The sequence below is a fragment of the Vitis vinifera genome, chromosome 14, assembly GCF_030704535.1.
Source record: "Vitis vinifera cultivar Pinot Noir 40024 chromosome 14, ASM3070453v1".
NCBI lineage: Eukaryota > Viridiplantae > Streptophyta > Magnoliopsida > Vitales > Vitaceae > Vitis > Vitis vinifera.
In genome coordinates, this window is record NC_081818.1 from 28954812 (window position 1) to 28973367 (window position 18556).

Consider the following 18556-nt stretch of genomic DNA (forward strand, 5'->3'; position numbering starts at 1 on the left):
TAAAAGCTTATTTGGACATATGAAAGGTAAAATGTAAGATATAAAAAATATCATTAAAGATGCAAAATTTTAGGTAATAATATGTAAATTAAAATATAAAGAATGTAATTAAGCTTTGTTTGATAATTATTTTCAAAAATAGTTTTAAAAAACAGTTTTGGAGGAGATTTTTAAAAATTATTTTATAATATTTTATAAAATAAAACACTGTTTGAGAATTGAAATATTTTTAATATGTTTTTTTTTATATATATTTTTTTAAATTTATATCTCATACTTTATTTTTAATCATTCTATATATTTGTATAATTAATTTTTAAAAATAATACTAAAAATATAAATAAAAACAATAAAAATAACTAGTTATTAAAGACACCATGTTTTTTATTTTTTTTAAAAATTATAAAATGTGTTTTCTTATACTTTTTGTTTTAGAAAATAAAAATCTAGTCTCAAAAAGCATTGTCACAAGGCAATGAAAAAAAAAATCCAAAATTGGACCATGTTTTGAAATTATGATTCAACTAAAAAAAGAATATGGTAGAATAAAAAAAGATCTCAAGTAAAAATCATGCATTATAAATCCAAAATTAATGACTATATTAAAACTTGAAAAATGATTTTAATAAATTGAATTTTTAATTATTAATATTGAAAATTTAATATGGGAATTTTTGTTATGGTAGAAAATTTTGAAGTAAGCGTCTTGATACATGAGATTATTATATTTGATCTCAGATAAATTAATGTGCCACCAAACCCCTACCCTTTTTTTTAGGAAAAAAAAATTAGATTGTTTTTAACAAAATAAGGAAGAATTAATTAACTTGCAGAGAAAATAGCGAGTCATGAAGATGTCGAGATTCCAGAAGGTAGTGGCCCAAAGAGTAAATCAGCTGAGGCAATTTCCTTTCTGGAAAGAGAAAAAGACGAATGATGATAAAATATTAAAAATAAAAGAAGAATAAATACAAAAGCAAGGATGATTTCAATATGAAAAAAAAAACAGAGTGTACCCGCCAAGTACATGATCTTCTCTGACTGCTAGTTCGGACTCTGACACCCTTCTGTGCCCTAGGAAAACGCCGTTCGTGTGCTGGTTTGTTGCCCAGAAAGAGAAAACCATAGAAACCTGGTGGAGAGATAAAGTAGAAGAAACTGTGAAGGGCTTTCCAGTCTGAATTGGTTGGTACGTCCTTTGGGTTGTTTGCTTTTGTTGCTGAGCTGCTGTAATCTGTACTTGGTTTTTTTTTCCTCTTTTTTCAGAGCCCAGAGCAACGGAGATGGCTGACAAGCCAGAGGTGTTGGAGGCCGTGTTGAAGGAGGCGGTGGACTTGGTTGAACCCAGATCTTTTTCTTTTGTGCTTCTGTTGTTGGGGTTGTTGTTTTTGTGTTTTGGCTTCTGGGTCTGTGTTGAATTTGGATTTTTTTTTGGTGGTGGTTGGTGTAGGAGAACATACCCATAGAGGAGGTTTTTCAGAACTTGAGGTGTAACGCCAATGGGCTCAGCACGGAGGCTGCTAATGAGAGGTTGGCCATTTTTGGTCACAACAAGCTTGAGGAGAAGGAGGTGCTTGCTCTCTCGTGATTTGTTTTGTCTCTCTGTTTGGTTTAACGGAAATTGTTTTCCGGGATTTTTTTTTCTCTAGAAAAGGCCAAGATGAATTTCTTTAAGAGTTCTGAGAAAAAGTTTATTGTACGGATCCTGGAAAGTAATTGTTTTTCCTCGCGATGCTCTTCCAGAAATTACTTTCAGTTGAAATGAACAGTACCTTTTTGAGATTTTTGTTTGGTTCTGACTGCGACTCTGAGATGTTTTGGGGTTTTTGGATTTTGGGTTTTGCAGGAGAGCAAGGTGTTGAAGTTTTTGGGGTTTATGTGGAACCCTCTTTCATGGGTCATGGAAGCTGCAGCTATCATGGCCATTGCGCTGGCCAATGGAGGAGTTAGTGCTGCATTTTATTCATTTTTTTTCCTCTGTTTGGTTGCTGAGAAATCCGATTGGACAAGAAAAGAAAATAGGACTTGAATGCTCTAATTTATTCTGCTTTTCAGATAATAACAAAACTAAATAAATGATTATTTAAGGTTCAGTGGGGCAGCAGATTCGTTTGGTTTGTTACCAAATTGCATTTTCTCTGCATCCAAACCAAGTAGTAATATTGTTTGTATCAACATCTCTAATTTTCCTGGAGGATTTTGGTGTCGTTCACTCGTACTGCATTTGGTTTTTCCAGGGAAAACCTCCTGATTGGCAAGATTTTGTTGGAATTATTACTCTGCTTTTCATCAATTCAACAATAAGTTTTATAGAAGAGAACAATGCCGGTAATGCTGCTGCTGCTCTCATGGCTCGTCTTGCACCCAAAGCTAAGGTATTTGATCAAGGTCTATGAATTGTAGTGGGATTTGACCTTTTGACATAATTGTTGCTATGAGTTGTATACATCTTCTGCAATCCACCATAGGATTATGATATAAATTGATATGAATTTAACTTTATGCTGTCAGTCTTGAATTTTGATATCATCTGAAATGAAATCATGGCAGGTCCTTCGAGATGGAAAATGGAGTGAAGAGGATGCAGCCATTCTTGTTCCCGGTGATATAATCAGTATTAAACTTGGAGATATTCTTCCTGCAGATGCTCGTCTTCTTGATGGCGATCCATTGAAAATTGACCAGGTCTTTGCAGCCATCATTTTTTTTTTTTTTGGCTGAAATTAAATTAATAGGTTTAATTTGAGCTGTCTTGGTAAGATTCCTTTTCGCCTTTTGCAGTCTGCACTTACAGGCGAGTCCCTTCCAGTGACCAAAGGTCCTGGTGATGGTGTTTATTCAGGTTCTACATGTAAACAAGGAGAGATTGAAGCAGTGGTAATTGCCACAGGCGTCCATACCTTCTTTGGCAAGGCTGCTCACCTCGTTGACACCACAAATCAAGTTGGGCATTTCCAAAAGGTGAGGGGTTATGAAAGGAAAATCCTTCACTTAAAAACTTTGGTGGAGAAGGAAAAAGGGATAATGGGAATTACAAGAAAAGGTAAATGGAAATGCACTCTAAAATTTTTGGCTAATGCAAGAATGATGAAGTAGCCATCTTAGGGGAAATTGAGACGATAGAGAAAGGAATTTACAATGTGTGCTTTATCATTGCCATTTTTGTTTCTTGCTTCTACAAGTCCACTTGTCTTTTTGATGTCCTGATCAATGTTTCTGACTCATACATCTTTCTCAAAAATGGATTGACCCTTTCCATGTTATTTCTCATTGATTAACAGGTCTTGACTGCTATTGGGAATTTTTGTATATGTTCTATTGCTGTGGGTATGGTAATAGAGATCATTGTCATGTTCCCCATTCAACACCGGAAGTATCGTCCAGGAATTGACAATCTCCTGGTGCTTCTTATTGGAGGAATTCCCATTGCAATGCCCACAGTTTTATCTGTGACGATGGCAATTGGGTCCCATCGCTTGTCTCAGCAGGTTGGTATGAGTGCTCTGATGCTATTATTCTATCTAATGTGTTCTAAGGCATCCTAATCTTTTGTAAATCATTTCAGGGTGCTATCACAAAAAGAATGACAGCAATAGAAGAAATGGCAGGCATGGATGTACTTTGCAGTGACAAAACTGGAACTTTGACATTGAACAAGCTAACAGTTGACAGGAACCTTATCGAGGTTAGTTGCATGTTACCGTGGTTCATCATTGCGTTTCTAACTTCCCAACTGCAATGCCTGTGCCAACCTTTGTCCTGGATGTATCCACATAGGTTTTTGGTAAAGGAGTAGACCCAGATACTGTTATTTTGATGGCAGCTCGAGCTTCACGATTGGAAAACCAAGATGCAATAGACACTGCTATAGTGGGGATGTTGGCTGATCCTAGGGAGGTATATGAATTGATTAAAAGAATTCTCTCATTATTATGCCGGGAGAGCAGAGGAGTATTTGTTTATTGATATCTAATGCTTGAGATAGGGCACTCAGAATAATAAGAAAATTTTGCTTGTGTATTACATTCTGATGTTGATTCTTATATTCATTATGGTTTCCTTGTTTCTATTCTGGCCCACTCAAAAAGGCACGGGCTGGTATTCAAGAGGTTCACTTCCTTCCATTTAACCCAACTGATAAGCGAACAGCTCTTACATATATTGATGGCCAAGGAAAAATGCATCGGGTCAGCAAAGGTGCACCAGAGCAGGTACAATTTTCATTCACCATTTGTCTTGGTGTCTCTAGAGTGCTATGTCCTTTTTTCATGATTTTGCATCTGATACGATCATCAGATTCTGAATCTCGCGCACAACAAGTCAGAAATAGAACGCAGAGTTCATGCTGTGATCGATAAGTTTGCAGATAGGGGGTTGCGATCTCTTGCAGTGGCATACCAGGTACCATATCTTGTTATTCTTTGCTGGTTCTATAATCTGCTCAAATCAGTGTGTGCTTTACTTAACATTTTTATTTCTGGGCTGTGTTCGATATTGTTGTATAGGAAGTTCCTGATGGAAGGAAAGAGAGCTTGGGAGGTTTATGGCAATTTGTTGGCCTCATGCCTCTCTTCGACCCACCTAGACATGACAGTGCAGATACAATAAGGAGGGCTTTGAATCTTGGGGTTAATGTGAAAATGATCACAGGTTTGCATGTCTCTAAAATATCATCTGTTATTATTTTGCAGTTGGAGACTCACAATCAATACTTATACACAAATGGAATTGCCTCTGCTAGAAGAAATGTGAAAGGAAACTTAACTTTATCCATTAGATTTCGTACTACAACATCCTTTTGATGCATGCCACTATAGATGAAATAGTACCTTATCTTTTGGATGTATTTGGTTGTATGAAATCGCTTCCAGATGGAATGCAACTTGGGATAACTTAGAGTGTGTTTGAGAGTATTTCTACTTGAAGTTTGAGAGTATTTCTACTTGAAGTCTTTTTTATTGAAGTGCTTTTTGAAAAAGTGTTTTTGAAAGAATCACTTCTCAAGTGTTTCTTTAAGAAGCACTACAAGTGATGTTTTAACTTTTTGAGGTGTTTTTTAAATTTTGCTAAACACTTTATTTTTCTTTAGAAATGTTTTTTATGCTAGCAATGTTTTCTAAAAGCACTGCCAAATAGACTCTTAATTTATGTGGTGTTGGAGAACGCATGAAATACATTTTTAAGCCGAGGCTAGAAAATGGTGTGCAATTAGGAAGAAGAAACACAAATAAAAGAAAGGAGTAGGGCAGAGGAATGTGCAAAAGTTTTCCCAAATCCCAAAGATGCCACCTCTATGTTTCCTGTTCCCCTATCAAACTACTAGGTGTTGGCATTTTATAATGTCCTCTATACTAACTTTTTATTCCATAACTTGAAGACAAAAAATATTTAAACAATTTTAGATTTGTTTGGCAATGTTTTCGAAAGCAATTATCAAAAAACAATCGTTAAAAACAACCTGCTTTTAAAAACAAATTTTTTAAAAATTGTTTTAAAAAAAATTGGCTAAACGTGTTTTCAAAGTAAAAACACTGTTTTCAAAGTAAAAAAACTGTTTTCAAGAGCAGTTTTCCAATGGACCCTTTTATTTTCTAAATAGTTCTAAAACACCTGTTTTTCCTTATATCATTGCATCTACCTATTGTCAATTGATCATGCCTGTGAGTCACATTCCCTTTTGCCTGCTATTTTATTATTGTCTAGTTCATAATAGAATTTACCACCAGTTCTGAAATGAACTGGGTTTTTCTTTCTTTCTTTCTTTCTTTCTTTTTTTCCCCAAAAAATGGGTATGTGGATCGTAGTTGAAGTATTAATCTGGTTTGGATTGTGTTGGTTCAGAAACTGGCTGCCATGGCTGTTTCCTTTATTTTATATTAAATATCAGATCTTATTGAACTCAAGTGCTCCATCAATGTATGGTCATTACATTGACTCATGATGATCTTCTTGTACATCTGTTTCTATTCTCATATGGCATCTACAAATTCCTTCAGGATCCTCCAAATCTAGAATAATGTTAACAAAGTTTTTTATTCTCACTTTTCGTTGTTTTTATTGACTGTTATTTCGTTTATTTGTTTGATATTCTATTTGCCTAATGTCCCTTGCCAACTTCCATTAGGTGATCAATTGGCCATAGCAAAGGAAACAGGCCGCCGTCTGGGAATGGGAACCAATATGTATCCTTCATCTGCTTTGCTAGGACAGAACAAGGACGAGTCCATTGCTGCGTTACCAGTTGATGAGCTGATCGAAAAGGCTGATGGTTTTGCTGGTGTTTTCCCTGGTACTATTTCTTATTTTGACTTCCTTTTTTGGGGGGTTGTATTTAGTTCTACTCTTTGTAACCTAGGCTAGGATCCCACAACAACCACTTTAAGCTTCTCAGGGCAGAACATTTGACCCCTTGAACTCCTCTATGGATGAAGTATTTTCATTACCACTGCCTCAAGGCTAGTGGTTACTATTCTTTCTGATGTAAGAATTGTTATTGTTGAATGTGCTTCAGCTGTTTGTATTTGATTGACCTTAGTTCCTCTGCTGGTACAGAGCACAAGTATGAGATTGTAAAGCGTTTGCAAGCTAGGAAACATGTGTGTGGGATGACCGGCGATGGAGTTAATGATGCTCCTGCACTTAAAAAGGCTGACATTGGCATAGCTGTTGCTGATGCAACTGATGCAGCACGAAGTGCTTCTGACATTGTCCTGACAGAACCTGGCCTTAGCGTTATCATTAGTGCTGTACTAACTAGTCGTGCAATTTTCCAGAGGATGAAAAATTACACGGTCAGGCTACATTCCATGAAAATGTGGTTCAACATTTGATAATTTCACAAGAGGGCAGGTGATATTTGTGTTAGGCATTCCCTTCCACCCCACAGCACACAGAAAATCCAGAAAATTTTCACTTGAATATCTTCCAACTGGGCATTGCTTCAATGCTTCTAATGCCTGATGTAGGAGAAAGTGCCCAATTCTATAGGATTGAAGGCTTATTTGTGTGTTGGTAGATTTGGAGAAAAGGTGGGGAAGGATTGCAAAGAAACATCAAAAGACATTTTATTGTCATCAAGTCCTGCACATTCCATCTATCACCAAACAATACCTTGCCCTCAAAGAGATTGCGACTAGTTTTGAAGTTCATCTTAATTGGTTTTCTTCACATTAAATGCTTAATGTTATTTTCGATTTTCCTGTTGCAGATTTATGCAGTTTCCATTACGATTCGTATAGTGGTAAGTTGGTGGGAATTTTAGGCAAAATTTTGTATGGTAGCCAGCCCCTTAAGTGCTGGGCTCATCACCTTAGCATGTGTTTTTTTACCATCTAAGCACTTATGTGTAATGTGACAGCTTGGTTTTATGTTGCTGGCCCTCATATGGCGGTTTGATTTTCCACCCTTCATGGTGCTGATCATTGCTATTCTTAATGATGGTTTGTATTTTTCTTTTACCAAAAAGATTAATACATGCACTTTGCTAAACTTAGATTTCATCTTATTCCGCGCTTTCATTTTTTGCTTCTAGTTACTAGCTCTTTGACATCCAGGTACTATTATGACAATATCAAAGGATAGGGTGAGACCATCTCCTCTGCCAGACAGCTGGAAGCTGGCTGAGATTTTTGCAACTGGAGTTGTTCTTGGTAGTTACTTGGCAATGATGACAGTCATTTTCTTTTGGGCAGCATACGAGACTGACTTCTTTCCTGTAAGAAAATTTATCTTTGTAGTGGAAAATCACCAAACCTTTCGAATGGCATAGCATAGCTATCTGATTGTTTAGTCATCAGCTTGGTTTTGCCGGTTTCTGGGTATTTGAATGGTGCATAATTTGATTTTGTCAAGCTAAAATTTGTTGTAGTCGTTATCATAATCTAAATTATCCAATTGCAATCCACCATTGTTGGACTGTCTGAAAAGATCTTGTTTCACTGTTCCACTCTACCTATCATGATATCCCCCATCTAAATTCCAAGAATTCAACTCTTTTCTTGCCTTTATTCCCCTTATCATTATCCCCCTCACCTTTTAAATCCTTCTATACGTACCAGAGAAAGCAATTGGTTGTTTGAAGCTATAGTTTGGTCCTCTTTACAAAGTAGTTGTCCCTTTCCATGTTATCTTTGTCCTTCCTAAATTTAGTCAGCCTGTGCCTATATTGTTGCATGTTCTGAGTCTCTGGATTCACAAGCCTGGTTCCACAGTTTTATATTTTCTAATTTCCATGTATCCCATTTCACATTTCAACCATAAAACATGTCCATCCTTTTCAATAAATTAAATTGGTTATGGTTTCATCAAGAAGGGAAATATAAGTAGACTAGGTAAGTTGTATATGCTTTCAAACTATTGCATCATATATAGTGGACAGGCCCTACGGTGTGGTATGATATTTTCCTATAAAGTTAGCAACATCATATGTTTGAATGACTATTTTTCTCTACTTTTATCCATTTGAATACATTTTCCCTTGTCCAGGCTAGATGTTGAATTTGTCTGCTCTATGAATGGTGTGCTAGTTTCCTGACAATGACAATACTACTGACCTTGTATTCTTTTCTGGAACTAACACTACATAAATTTCCAGCGTGTGTTTAATGTTTCAAGCCTTCAGATAAAAGATAGGGATGACATAAGAAAACTTGCCTCAGCTGTGTATCTACAAGTGAGTATCATTAGTCAGGCCCTTATATTTGTGACACGAGCCAGGAGTTGGTCTTTCGTTGAGCGTCCTGGCCTTCTACTTGTAGTGGCTTTTGTTATTGCACAGCTGGTGAGTGACCTGATTTTATCATGCAACTCTGCACAAGTGCCTTTGATTACACAAGTAAACATCCTTTGGTCTTCTTTCTTATTTTTTGCAAGCAGATTGCTACGCTGATTGCTGTCTATGCAAATTGGAGCTTTGCTGCTATTGAAGGAATAGGATGGGGTTGGGCCGGTGTGATTTGGCTTTACAACCTTGTCTGCTACATCCCACTAGATTTTATAAAGTTTATTATCCGCTATGCCCTGAGTGGGAAAGCTTGGGATCTTGTTATCGAGCAAAGGGTATGAATGGACATGGTTGAAAAGAATCAATCTAGCCGGTGGAACTGATAGCTGACCGTTTGTAATGGAACTCTCTTTTGCAGATTGCATTCACAAGGAAAAAGGATTTTGGAAAGGAAGCACGTGAGCTTAAATGGGCACTTGCACAGAGGACCCTCCATGGGCTGCACCCACCTGAGACCAAGATGTTCACTGACCACAATATCACAGAGCTTAATCAGATGGCTGAAGAGGCAAAACGGCGAGCTGAGATTGCAAGGTAACACATTTATTTTAACATAGAACTTATTTTACTTTGGCACTAAAAACAATTGTTCTTGTGAACCATACTAAACCTATAGCAAGACTTTGTTCTCGTTTTTGTTTGGTTTCACTTATATAAAACTAAATTAAAGATTACTTAAATTGATTGTATGGGATTCTTTAGAAGAAACCTCTGCTTCAGTTTTCTAGGTCTGAGGATCCAAGGTTGGTATTTGTATTTTACTCAAACTGGAGACCTTACCTGTGAAGTAAATCATCACATCCGCCTACTTCGTGGGAGGAATAGAGCGCCTCCATATTGGATTACCACTAATCTTATGCAAATTAAATTGCATATCATATATATTGTCACTGCTTGAAAATAACCCTGTGAGGGCTGTGAATAGACACCCAAAGATATTTCATGAAGATCTCAGTCCATCTCAGTGATCTCACATACCATGAATCATAAGACACAGAGAAGCTGTAAATCATTTTGCAGGTTGAATCAACAAGTGAATGATTGATTGCTTCAATACTGTTTTGATAATTTAAAATTCTTCTGGACTAGGGGAAAAGGGAGAGTTAGCTCATGGCCAGGAAATTTTGAACACGGTTAATTTTACCATGATACTACTGTGCTAATGCACAAGTCTGCAAACTTCTAACTAGGAATTGAGCTTGTAGGAGCTTTTAAGATGGTATACTTTTCAAGATGATGGTTGCGTGCAGGATTGGAGACTGAAATGTTTTCACAGGAGGATGCATTGTCTGACATGTTTCCATTTTAACTTTGTTTCTTGCAGGCTGAGAGAACTGCATACACTCAAGGGCCATGTCGAATCCGTGGTGAGGCTGAAGGGCCTTGATATAAACACAATTCAGCAAGCATATACAGTTTGATGAAGGAGATCAGCGGTGCCTATAATTTTGCTAGGGCTTGTGTAAAAATCTGTAACTTATCATCCTAATGTACTGTGACCCATCTCTATTAGTTTGTCCTCCGTCACTTTTAAGACAAGTACTTCCATTTAGATGTGCCATGCTTTCATTATCAGCACCTTTCTTTTCCCTCTTTTTTTAATATAAAATTGGTGGCCTTATTTCCTCCTCTTCCCCCCCCCCCCCCCCCCCCCCCCCCCGGCGTTCTTCTGGTGTTCCTAGTATCATGGAGGACGTAATACCGTCTGCATGTAATTCCTATGGAGCTTGAGGACAGTTCAGGTTCAGGGCTTGAAATTCATGACTTGAATGGATCAGACACCAGTAGATATGCACTACACATTGATTGTAAATTGTAAGAGCCTTTGGAATCAGTCTCTTGGCTTAGCCTAAAAGCCAAAAGAATGGAGTTGGAGTCTCACTTTTATTTTCCGTCTTGATAAGTAAAGAATGAGAATGCATGCTGAAGCTCCAAAAGAGGCAAACTAACGCATACAGGAAATATAATGAGGGGAGTCGGACCACTATAGGGTTCGGGTTCTACAGGCCAAAGATGGACTAAATCCCAAGGCGGATGCCTAGTGTTGTATTTACCTGAACTAAGAAGGCTAAGGAATTGAATTAAAAAAATTTACTTACTGGCTTTTATCAAGAACTACTAGTCATATATGCATTCCATGCATTCCCCAGTTTCAGAAAAGTTAAATCTCTCGTTAACAAATGCAGAATTTTCCTTCTTTCTTTTGTGGGTTCTGAAAATAATCTCCATTAGAACTGTATTCAGGGCCATCCCAACAAAATAATACCATAAAATTAAAAGGTATATAACCATCGAATCATTTGATCAAAGCAAACCCACGAAGAAATGCAAAAGAAGCAATCACATTCATAAAACATTCATCTATGCCAATTCAGGAGGTATAAAGACAGGGCTAGAGCGTAGAGCTTTTGGTGACATAATTCACAGCTTATTCCAAATAAAAAAAAAATTTAAGCATTGGAAACTGCCCTGTGTTTCTGAATCTTCTTCTCCAGCTCATCCTTCTTGGCCCCGATCACCCTTTCCAATTCCTTCCCTTTTTTCAACAACACAAACGTCGGCATGGCCTGCACAGTAAACTCCTGCGCCACATCCTATTATAGCAAAGAAATGAATCAAAATTCAGAATCCAAACACATCATCATAATCATCATCATCATCATCATCATCAAGAAATACACAGATAGAGATGTGGAGTTTGCTTAGACATACAGGCAACTCATCAACATCGATCTTGACGAAGTCGACGTCAGTGTACTTGGAAGCCATGGACTTCACTGCAGGCTCCATGAATTTGCAAGGCCCACACCAGGTCGCAGCGAAGTCAATCACCATCTTCACCCAATCAAATCACACATTAAACGTCAAACCCCCAAATTATAAAGAAGATTTAAAAAAAGAGAGAGACTGAAATTAGGGTTAGGGTTACCAATTGGTTGGATTCTTTAGAAGCATTGAAGTGGAGCAACCATCTCTCAGATGAGTGAAATACATTGACTCCAGATCCCTCCAAAGTCGAATCTGATGCGTCTGCAGCTCCTCCTCCCAACAAACCCGACACAACAGATCCCATTTTCTCCCTTGCCCCTTCTTCTCTCTCTTCTTCGCGTTAAAATACTGCGGATTTATTTATTTTTATTTTTTTATAAAGTGATTTCCGATTATTTTCATGAGTGTTGCTAACGTAGGACCCACCTTTGTGAAGGAGCCACGCGGTTTCCCTTCTACTACAAGTTGCTCCTGTTATATTTTCTTTTTTAATTTAAATAATAAATAATAATTAGATATTAAAAAAAAAAAAAAAAAAAAAAAACTACTTCGGAAAGTGGGCTTTGGGCCGTCAAGTTTTCCTAAACTTTATAATAAAATAATACAGATATTTGTGTTTTTTAATTTAGTAGAAAACCTCCGACTAGGCAAAATTAGATGATGAAAGATTGTTCACATTTTAACCAACTAAACTCTTATCAATTCATTCTAATTATGAGCATAAAGAATCAAACTAAATTTAATACCATCTTTCTATCTACCTTTAAATAATTCACAATCAACCCATTTTTTTTCCTTTTTGATAATTGCTTTAGATTGTTAGGAAATTATTCCATAAACTTAGAAATTTAAATACATAAATTAAACAATAATGAACATTGAAATAAATAAACTAAAATGAAATAAAAAAAAGTTGGCCTAGTTTGGAGAGACATGTGTAGACACGTTGTCTTAAAGTTACTACCGCCTCTTAATGTATAGATACCAGATATGTCAGTAGTTTCGAGTAAGGTTCACAAGAAGAAAAAACTTAGATTTTATAGAGTTGATGGAATTTTTCTTAGTTACTACGAAATATGTTTGTATAATTAATTTTTAAAACAACATTAAAAAAAACAAGTAAAAACAATTAAAATATATTTTTTATAAATAATATTTTTATTGTTTTTAATAACAAAAAACAGAAAACAACTTTCTAATTGATGAACATATTTTCTACCCTTGTCAATTTGAGAATGACTCTTAGAACTAGTGTAAAATCCCATTTTCAATTTCCAAGTAATTTTTTCCCAACTCCACTTCCCTTCTACATATTGTTATTAGAACCACACAATCGGATATTAATAATATTTTTGCTAAAATAATACTTTATTGCATTCTATTATTTAATATAATAACAAATTTATTTATAATAAACTAATCATCCTTGCACTATGACTTTAATTCCTATTAAACCAAAAGTCTTAATTAACATAAGAAACCTAAATAAATAACAATTTCTTATGTTTAATTCTCAAATTCCTAAAATTCTTCTAATTTGACTTTAAGTCGGATTATAATTTTAACAATCTCCCTTAAGCCAAGCTATAAAGTTAATCACACCAAGCATCATCTTTAATTTCTCAAACACGATCCGTCTTTAGTGGCTTTGTAAAAATATCTGCATTTTAATCTTCTAATCTACAAAACTCAAGTTCGATTTCTTCATTTTTCATGAGTTCCCTAATATAATGAAATTTGATACTTATATGTTTACTTCTACTATAAAACATTAGATTCTTTGTCAATGCAATAGTAGACTTATTATCACACAAAATTTTTGTAGGTCCTTTTGTTCACACTTTAATTTACTAAGCATTGTACAAAGTCAAATTGTTTGACATGCATAGGAAGTAACTTTCATGTACTCAACTTTTGTAGTTGATAATGTTATAATTTGTTGATTCTTTGATGACTATGAGAATGCTCTTCTTCCAAGTAAAAAAAAAAAACATACATAATAAATACCATCTCTAGTAAAATGCTGACTGCCAAACCAAAATAAGGCAATCTGTGTCAAACATGATTTGACTTGACCAATTCAGTACCAGAAACAAGTTCTCTCTGGTAGCCTGGCAATGGCAATTGCTAATTTTTTGGCATCTATTGGGTAACTTTGCCTAGCTCCTTCTGTTTGTTTTTTTGCTACCAAATGAGCATCTGCACTATCCTGTGGGTTTCTTAGTAATTAATTAATTAATAATGTTGTGACAGGTACATTATTTTGTTCTATGGTTTCAGTACAATTATTTTTACTAAACCCTTAATCACTCACACCAAATATGGCATGCCAATTTATTTCCTTCAAGAGTCATTAGGAATTTGATTTTGAGAAACTTGCTATATTTTCTATCATTTGTAGTGGTTCCAGAATAGAATTTGAATCCTAGGACATTACTGTAATGGTGATGAAGAGATTTTGCTATATCTCATGGATACAGATTCTTTCTTTTACTTCTAGGGTGGAGTGATCTTCCATCTTTTTATTTTCAACCAATAATTCTTTTTATTTTGGGGAAAATAGTTAAATGTTTGGGTTTAAAATATCACTGCCAGTATGAGATATGAGCCCAAAAAACATTGAGAAATGTAAGGCCGGATACACAATTCAATGGAGTCTTAAATCTTAGCATGAATTTTCTTTCACCACTAAGCTTTCTTTAGTGATATCTGAATTTACAAATCCTTCAGACAATCCAGTGGAATACTAGGAATGCATCCATTGGACCAATCTGCCATGTCTCAATTGCTTTGGAACTTTGGCATAAATCCTTTCATATACTCACATTTCATTCTAAAAGAAATTGACACATGTGCATTACCCAAGCATCTGATCAAGAACTTGTTGACACCTGAAATTTTTCTTAAATTCCTAGGCATCTTGTTGAGTTCAAGCTTAGAAGCAGAATTTTTGCGGGATCTGCTTGCTGCTGTGCATGAGATGAACTCAGTGAGGAAAAAAGAGAGAGGCAACTGGTTGTGAAGAGGGGAACTTAAACCTCTGCTCCAACTTCTTCTTCTGCAAAAACAGAAAACTCTTCTTCATCCTATGATAACTGAATTCACTACATATTCACAAAGAGTGTCAGTGAATTGGGTTCAGTTTGTAAAAATGACTGTTTCTTCTATCCATGGCTTGAATTTTCCGGCTTACGCTCTTTTTATCTTTTGGAGTTTCTTCAGATTCACTGAATTATTTACACTGGAGGAGTTATATGGGCTTTTTAATTGATTTACGTGGAGTGGATGAGCTTTAAAAAAAAAAAAATAGTGATCTATGAAGGTGGCCAAAATCATACCCGCTATTGAATGTATATATATGGAGGGGCCTATGGAGGCCACCAAAACCAAGACCACCATTGAAGGTATGAAGGCCCCAAAACTAAAACCACCATTAAATATGACCTATGGAGGCGTCTAAACCAAATTAAAGGACTATGAAGGCGACTTGAGCCAAAACAACCATTGAATATAATATATGGAGGCGGCCACATCAAAACCACCATTAAATAAGACCTATGGAGACGACCATAACCAAAATCCCCATTGAAAGTACTCTATGGAGGCGGCCAAAACGAAAACCCCCATTGAAAGTAGTCTATGAAGGCAGCCACAAACATAACCACCGCTGAATGTTTGACACACCTGCAGCTATACGCCTCCCTCATTCAGACACTTATACTGGGAGAAAAGGTTCTTGGCTGCCCTTATACCTTTTGTTTTACGCCACAGATTGAGACACTTTGTCATAGCCAGATTTAATTGTAGCAATAAGATATAGAGGCAACGATTTTATCTATAGGCGCGGGTCTTCACCGCCTCCATAGGCGCCACTTACTGCAGTGAATGTTAATATTTGCCGTAAGGGGTGATTTTAGTGATTTTACTATAATTTTTTTTTATTCATGAAAAGAATTTGTTAATTGACATACACAAAATGGTTAGAAACTAATAAATCTAGTATTGTTTTCCAACAAAAGTTTAATATGCTAAATAAATAAACATGGAATGGTTGTTAATATGAAAATTTCTATTATGGAAATACAAATACTTAGAACATATATAGAAGAAAATATTAGATATAATGGATTATCTTGTATTGTCTTGAATTCACGCTCATTTAAATTACTGGATTCATTGATACTGATTAACTTAAATCAGATCAGAGAAGGATGGCTGATCACTTGGCACTCTACTCTAACCGCCTCCTCACACCCCCCACATTGGAACAGATGCACAAAGAAGAGGAGAAAAGACTAGCCGGAGAAGGCTCCTCCCAGCAGATAGCTGAGCTCTACTCTAACTGGGCAATGGACGGATTCAGCATAAAAGCTGAATGTCGCATTTGTCAGGAAGACGATCTCGCCGGAAACATGGAGGCCCCTTGTGCTTGTAATGGTAGCTTAAAGGTAAACATATTATTCCATTCTTGTTCTAATTACTTGTCCATAGAATGACTTGTTATTTCTAGATTGAATGACAATTAAATACCATGTCTTTTACAGTATGCCCATAGGAAATGCATCCAAAGGTGGTGCAACGAGAAGAAAAGCATAGTCTGTGAAATATGCCAACAGGTATACGACCCTCTGAAATTCTGAACTTGGAGTATTTTCTCAAGTTTCCACCCACATGAGTAATTGGGTTTAATATTATTAGGTTGTTCATTCCTGGTTTTAACCTGCAGGCGTATCAACCAAATTACACCTGCCCGCCACTTCCAACTCCACCAACTCGTCTCCGAAATCATGCAGCCATTAATGTCAGGTGAGTACATATTCAATCTTTATTATATGATTCCACAGCTCCCAGATCTTAATAAGCTCTGTATAATGGTTCTTCGGCATTTGCATAATGAATTATGATCAGTGATGAAGAAAGCGATGATCATTTAAATGATCAGGGAGGTGACACAGGCATTAATGTACTGGAGCCGGATTGTGCTGCTATAACTGCCCGCATGACTTCTCTATGCCAGACGCTACTCCTGATTGTAAGTCCTTATATAATCATATACATTAAATTTTATTACGAAAATGCATTTTGGGACAACTTGTTCATGTTTCTATGTTGGAATAATCTCTAGTTAATTTAATTTGCCTGGCAGGTAACAGCTTCGATCCTACTGGGGAATGCTGCTCCCATCTCGGGACGTGTTCATGATGGATATGTCTCATTTTCCACCAAGGTAAAGTCTGAAAACTTATCATCCTTTCCCATTAAATCGCATTGCTCGTGTGCATGTGCTTGCTTCTGCCTTCTATCCCTCACCCAATTTGGAAATTTAAATCTCTTCCTTATTATAATAGCTTAGCTTAACTTTAACAGGGGTTTCTGGGGCGATCGATGGAGTTCCTTCTCCCTTCCTATGCTCTGATATGGGCCATTAGCCTCCTAGTTAAGCTAAAACAGAGATATGTGAGTCCTTATCACTTTTTTCAGTGCATATATATTTTTATATATAACGGTTTTTTAAGCAAATTCTAATCGCTTTCATAAATATTTATGCATCAGGAGGGGAGAAGAAGACTGCCCATAGAAGCTATGAGGTTGCAGTCTGGTAGAAGGGAAGTGGAGCTAAGAGAGAATGACTTGGACATTGAAAATGGAAGTATTTTGCTACCATTTGTTTAATTTATGCAGAACAGTTATGCATAACCCTAATTCCTAAGTCTTAGAATTTTATGATTGTAACAGATAAAATAAATAATCAAGAAAACATATATGAGATTGATCTTGAAGAGAATTTTTTTTGTAGAGAATAACAAATTTAGAAAAAAAAAAAAACTTGGTTTCTCTTTCTTGACCTTTTTAATTTGACGTATGTTGTTTGACAGAGGGAAAATAAATCTCTTAAATTAAATAGAAGATAATTAAGAATAAAATAAGCCACATGGACCATATTAAAAAAAAAATCTAACATTCTCCTACTTAACCCATGTAATCATAGTTTAAGAACAAAGCATAATATGCATAGAATATGTTAAATCATTATTAAACAAAAACTAATAAGGATTACAGTGGTCATATGTCATTATCTCGATATAGTCCCTTCCATGTATCACAATATTTAATTTTAAACTTGATATGAGTTGTAATAAAACATATCATAATGATCCAACAATAATGTCTTTGTCAGAGGAAAATCTTGTTAAAACTCACATAATTCATTCATGATATACCAACATAAAAACCATGATATTTAAATATATATTAGAAACAACATTTAAATGAGCTTAGAGTGTCAAATACATTAAAACATAAAATAATAACACAATGTCAATAACAGTACCCAATAATGTCAATTTTTTTGATATATTCATTAAATGTCTTTGACAGCAATCCTTATTAATGAATTTGCAATCGTAAGGTTGGTGCTAATGTACTCGATTGACAACCTTTATTTTTAAACTTCTTCTTGGCAAAGTATTTTACTTTCATATATTTAACACCTTTCAAATACTTGTCGTTTTTCCAAAAAAAAAAGAAAAAAAGACGGTGCAGTGAGTGATGTGAAACAAAGCTCCTTCTGGGCTCATAGAGACATGCCCATCAGACCATTCCTAGCAATTGACACAAACACAGAAAAATTGATCTTAATTCAGGGTTTCGACACATAATGACTTTCTTGTAAGCACTTTTACGTTTGCTAAACCTTGGTGTTATGTGCTTTTGATTTTGTTTTCATGTGTTTTTGCCTCCTACCTTTTCTGTGTGCTTTTGGCTTTTTGTGTTGCGGTTACACTGTTACAGTTCTCCGCTAGTGTGATGCATGCAGGTCTCGATTGTGAAGTTACTGGAATAGCCTTGTTTTTGGAATTTTTCATATTTATTGTTGAAAGGTGCACGATTATCTCCTTCCCCTTTAAAATCCTTCACATGATTTATGCATATCTATCAAAATAATATCATATTTTGAAATATTTTTTAGAATCGTTTCTTAGAATAATATTTGATAAAAAATAA

General features: G+C 35.7%; 3 protein-coding genes across 4 annotated transcripts; 2 read left to right on the forward strand and 1 right to left on the reverse strand.

The window, feature by feature from the left end:
• The first annotated feature begins 839 nt into the window (after positions 1-839).
• LOC100257762 (ATPase 4, plasma membrane-type) lies at positions 840-10403 on the forward strand. 2 transcript variants are annotated; one of them, XM_002282227.5, is made up of 22 exons: positions 840-1189; positions 1267-1337; positions 1451-1570; positions 1847-1945; positions 2238-2375; positions 2551-2685; positions 2782-2961; positions 3282-3488; positions 3566-3685; positions 3778-3897; positions 4089-4211; positions 4297-4401; positions 4506-4650; positions 6125-6289; positions 6553-6791; positions 7208-7240; positions 7358-7439; positions 7554-7714; positions 8594-8779; positions 8875-9057; positions 9141-9316; positions 10107-10403. In XM_002282227.5, exons 2-22 carry the CDS (start codon positions 1284-1286, stop codon positions 10201-10203), a joined length of 2868 nt encoding a protein of 955 aa, XP_002282263.1. In that variant the 5' UTR covers positions 840-1189; positions 1267-1283; the 3' UTR covers positions 10204-10403. The 2 variants fall into 2 exon arrangements, with proteins under 2 accessions (XP_002282263.1, XP_010661009.1); XM_010662707.3 differs by having other exon boundaries at positions 840-1185.
• A 705-nt stretch (positions 10404-11108) lies between these two features.
• On the reverse strand, positions 11109-12004 carry LOC100252624 (thioredoxin H2). The gene is made up of 3 exons (XM_002282282.4): positions 11712-12004; positions 11495-11617; positions 11109-11376 (listed from the first exon to the last, which is right to left on the reverse strand). The coding sequence occupies exons 1-3, from the start codon at positions 11853-11855 to the stop codon at positions 11233-11235; spliced, it is 411 nt and encodes a 136-aa protein (XP_002282318.1). The 5' UTR covers positions 11856-12004; the 3' UTR covers positions 11109-11232.
• A 3758-nt stretch (positions 12005-15762) lies between these two features.
• On the forward strand, positions 15763-18395 carry LOC109123906 (uncharacterized). Its single transcript, XM_059742744.1, has 6 exons — positions 15763-15999; positions 16096-16167; positions 16278-16357; positions 16460-16583; positions 16698-16778; positions 18369-18395. The coding sequence occupies exons 1-6, from the start codon at positions 15763-15765 to the stop codon at positions 18393-18395; spliced, it is 621 nt and encodes a 206-aa protein (XP_059598727.1).
• The last annotated feature ends 161 nt before the right edge of the window (positions 18396-18556 follow it).

What these genes read in the sequence shown, in the direction of transcription:
- LOC100257762 (XM_002282227.5), top strand. Translation starts at nt 1,284, where the DNA reads ATGGCTGACAAGCCAGAGGTGTTGGAGGCCGTGTTGAAGGAGGCGGTG. An exon ending in CCCATCGCTTGTCTCAGCAG is followed by an intron (nt 3,489 to 3,565) that starts GTTGGTATGAGT and finishes AAATCATTTCAG; the next exon opens with GGTGCTATCACAAAAAGAAT. An exon ending in CTTTTGTTATTGCACAGCTG is followed by an intron (nt 8,780 to 8,874) that starts GTGAGTGACCTG and finishes TTTTGCAAGCAG; the next exon opens with ATTGCTACGCTGATTGCTGT.
- LOC100252624 (XM_002282282.4), bottom strand. Translation starts at nt 11,855, where the DNA reads ATGGGATCTGTTGTGTCGGGTTTGTTGGGAGGAGGAGCTGCAGACGCA. An exon ending in CTAAAGAATCCAACCAATTG is followed by an intron (nt 11,618 to 11,711) that starts GTAACCCTAACC and finishes GATTGGGTGAAG; the next exon opens with ATGGTGATTGACTTCGCTGC. An exon ending in TCGATGTTGATGAGTTGCCT is followed by an intron (nt 11,377 to 11,494) that starts GTATGTCTAAGC and finishes TTGCTATAATAG; the next exon opens with GATGTGGCGCAGGAGTTTAC.
- LOC109123906 (XM_059742744.1), top strand. Translation starts at nt 15,763, where the DNA reads ATGGCTGATCACTTGGCACTCTACTCTAACCGCCTCCTCACACCCCCC. An exon ending in GCCAGACGCTACTCCTGATT is followed by an intron (nt 16,584 to 16,697) that starts GTAAGTCCTTAT and finishes TTTGCCTGGCAG; the next exon opens with GTAACAGCTTCGATCCTACT. An exon ending in ATGTCTCATTTTCCACCAAG is followed by an intron (nt 16,779 to 18,368) that starts GTAAAGTCTGAA and finishes TGATGCATGCAG; the next exon opens with GTCTCGATTGTGAAGTTACT.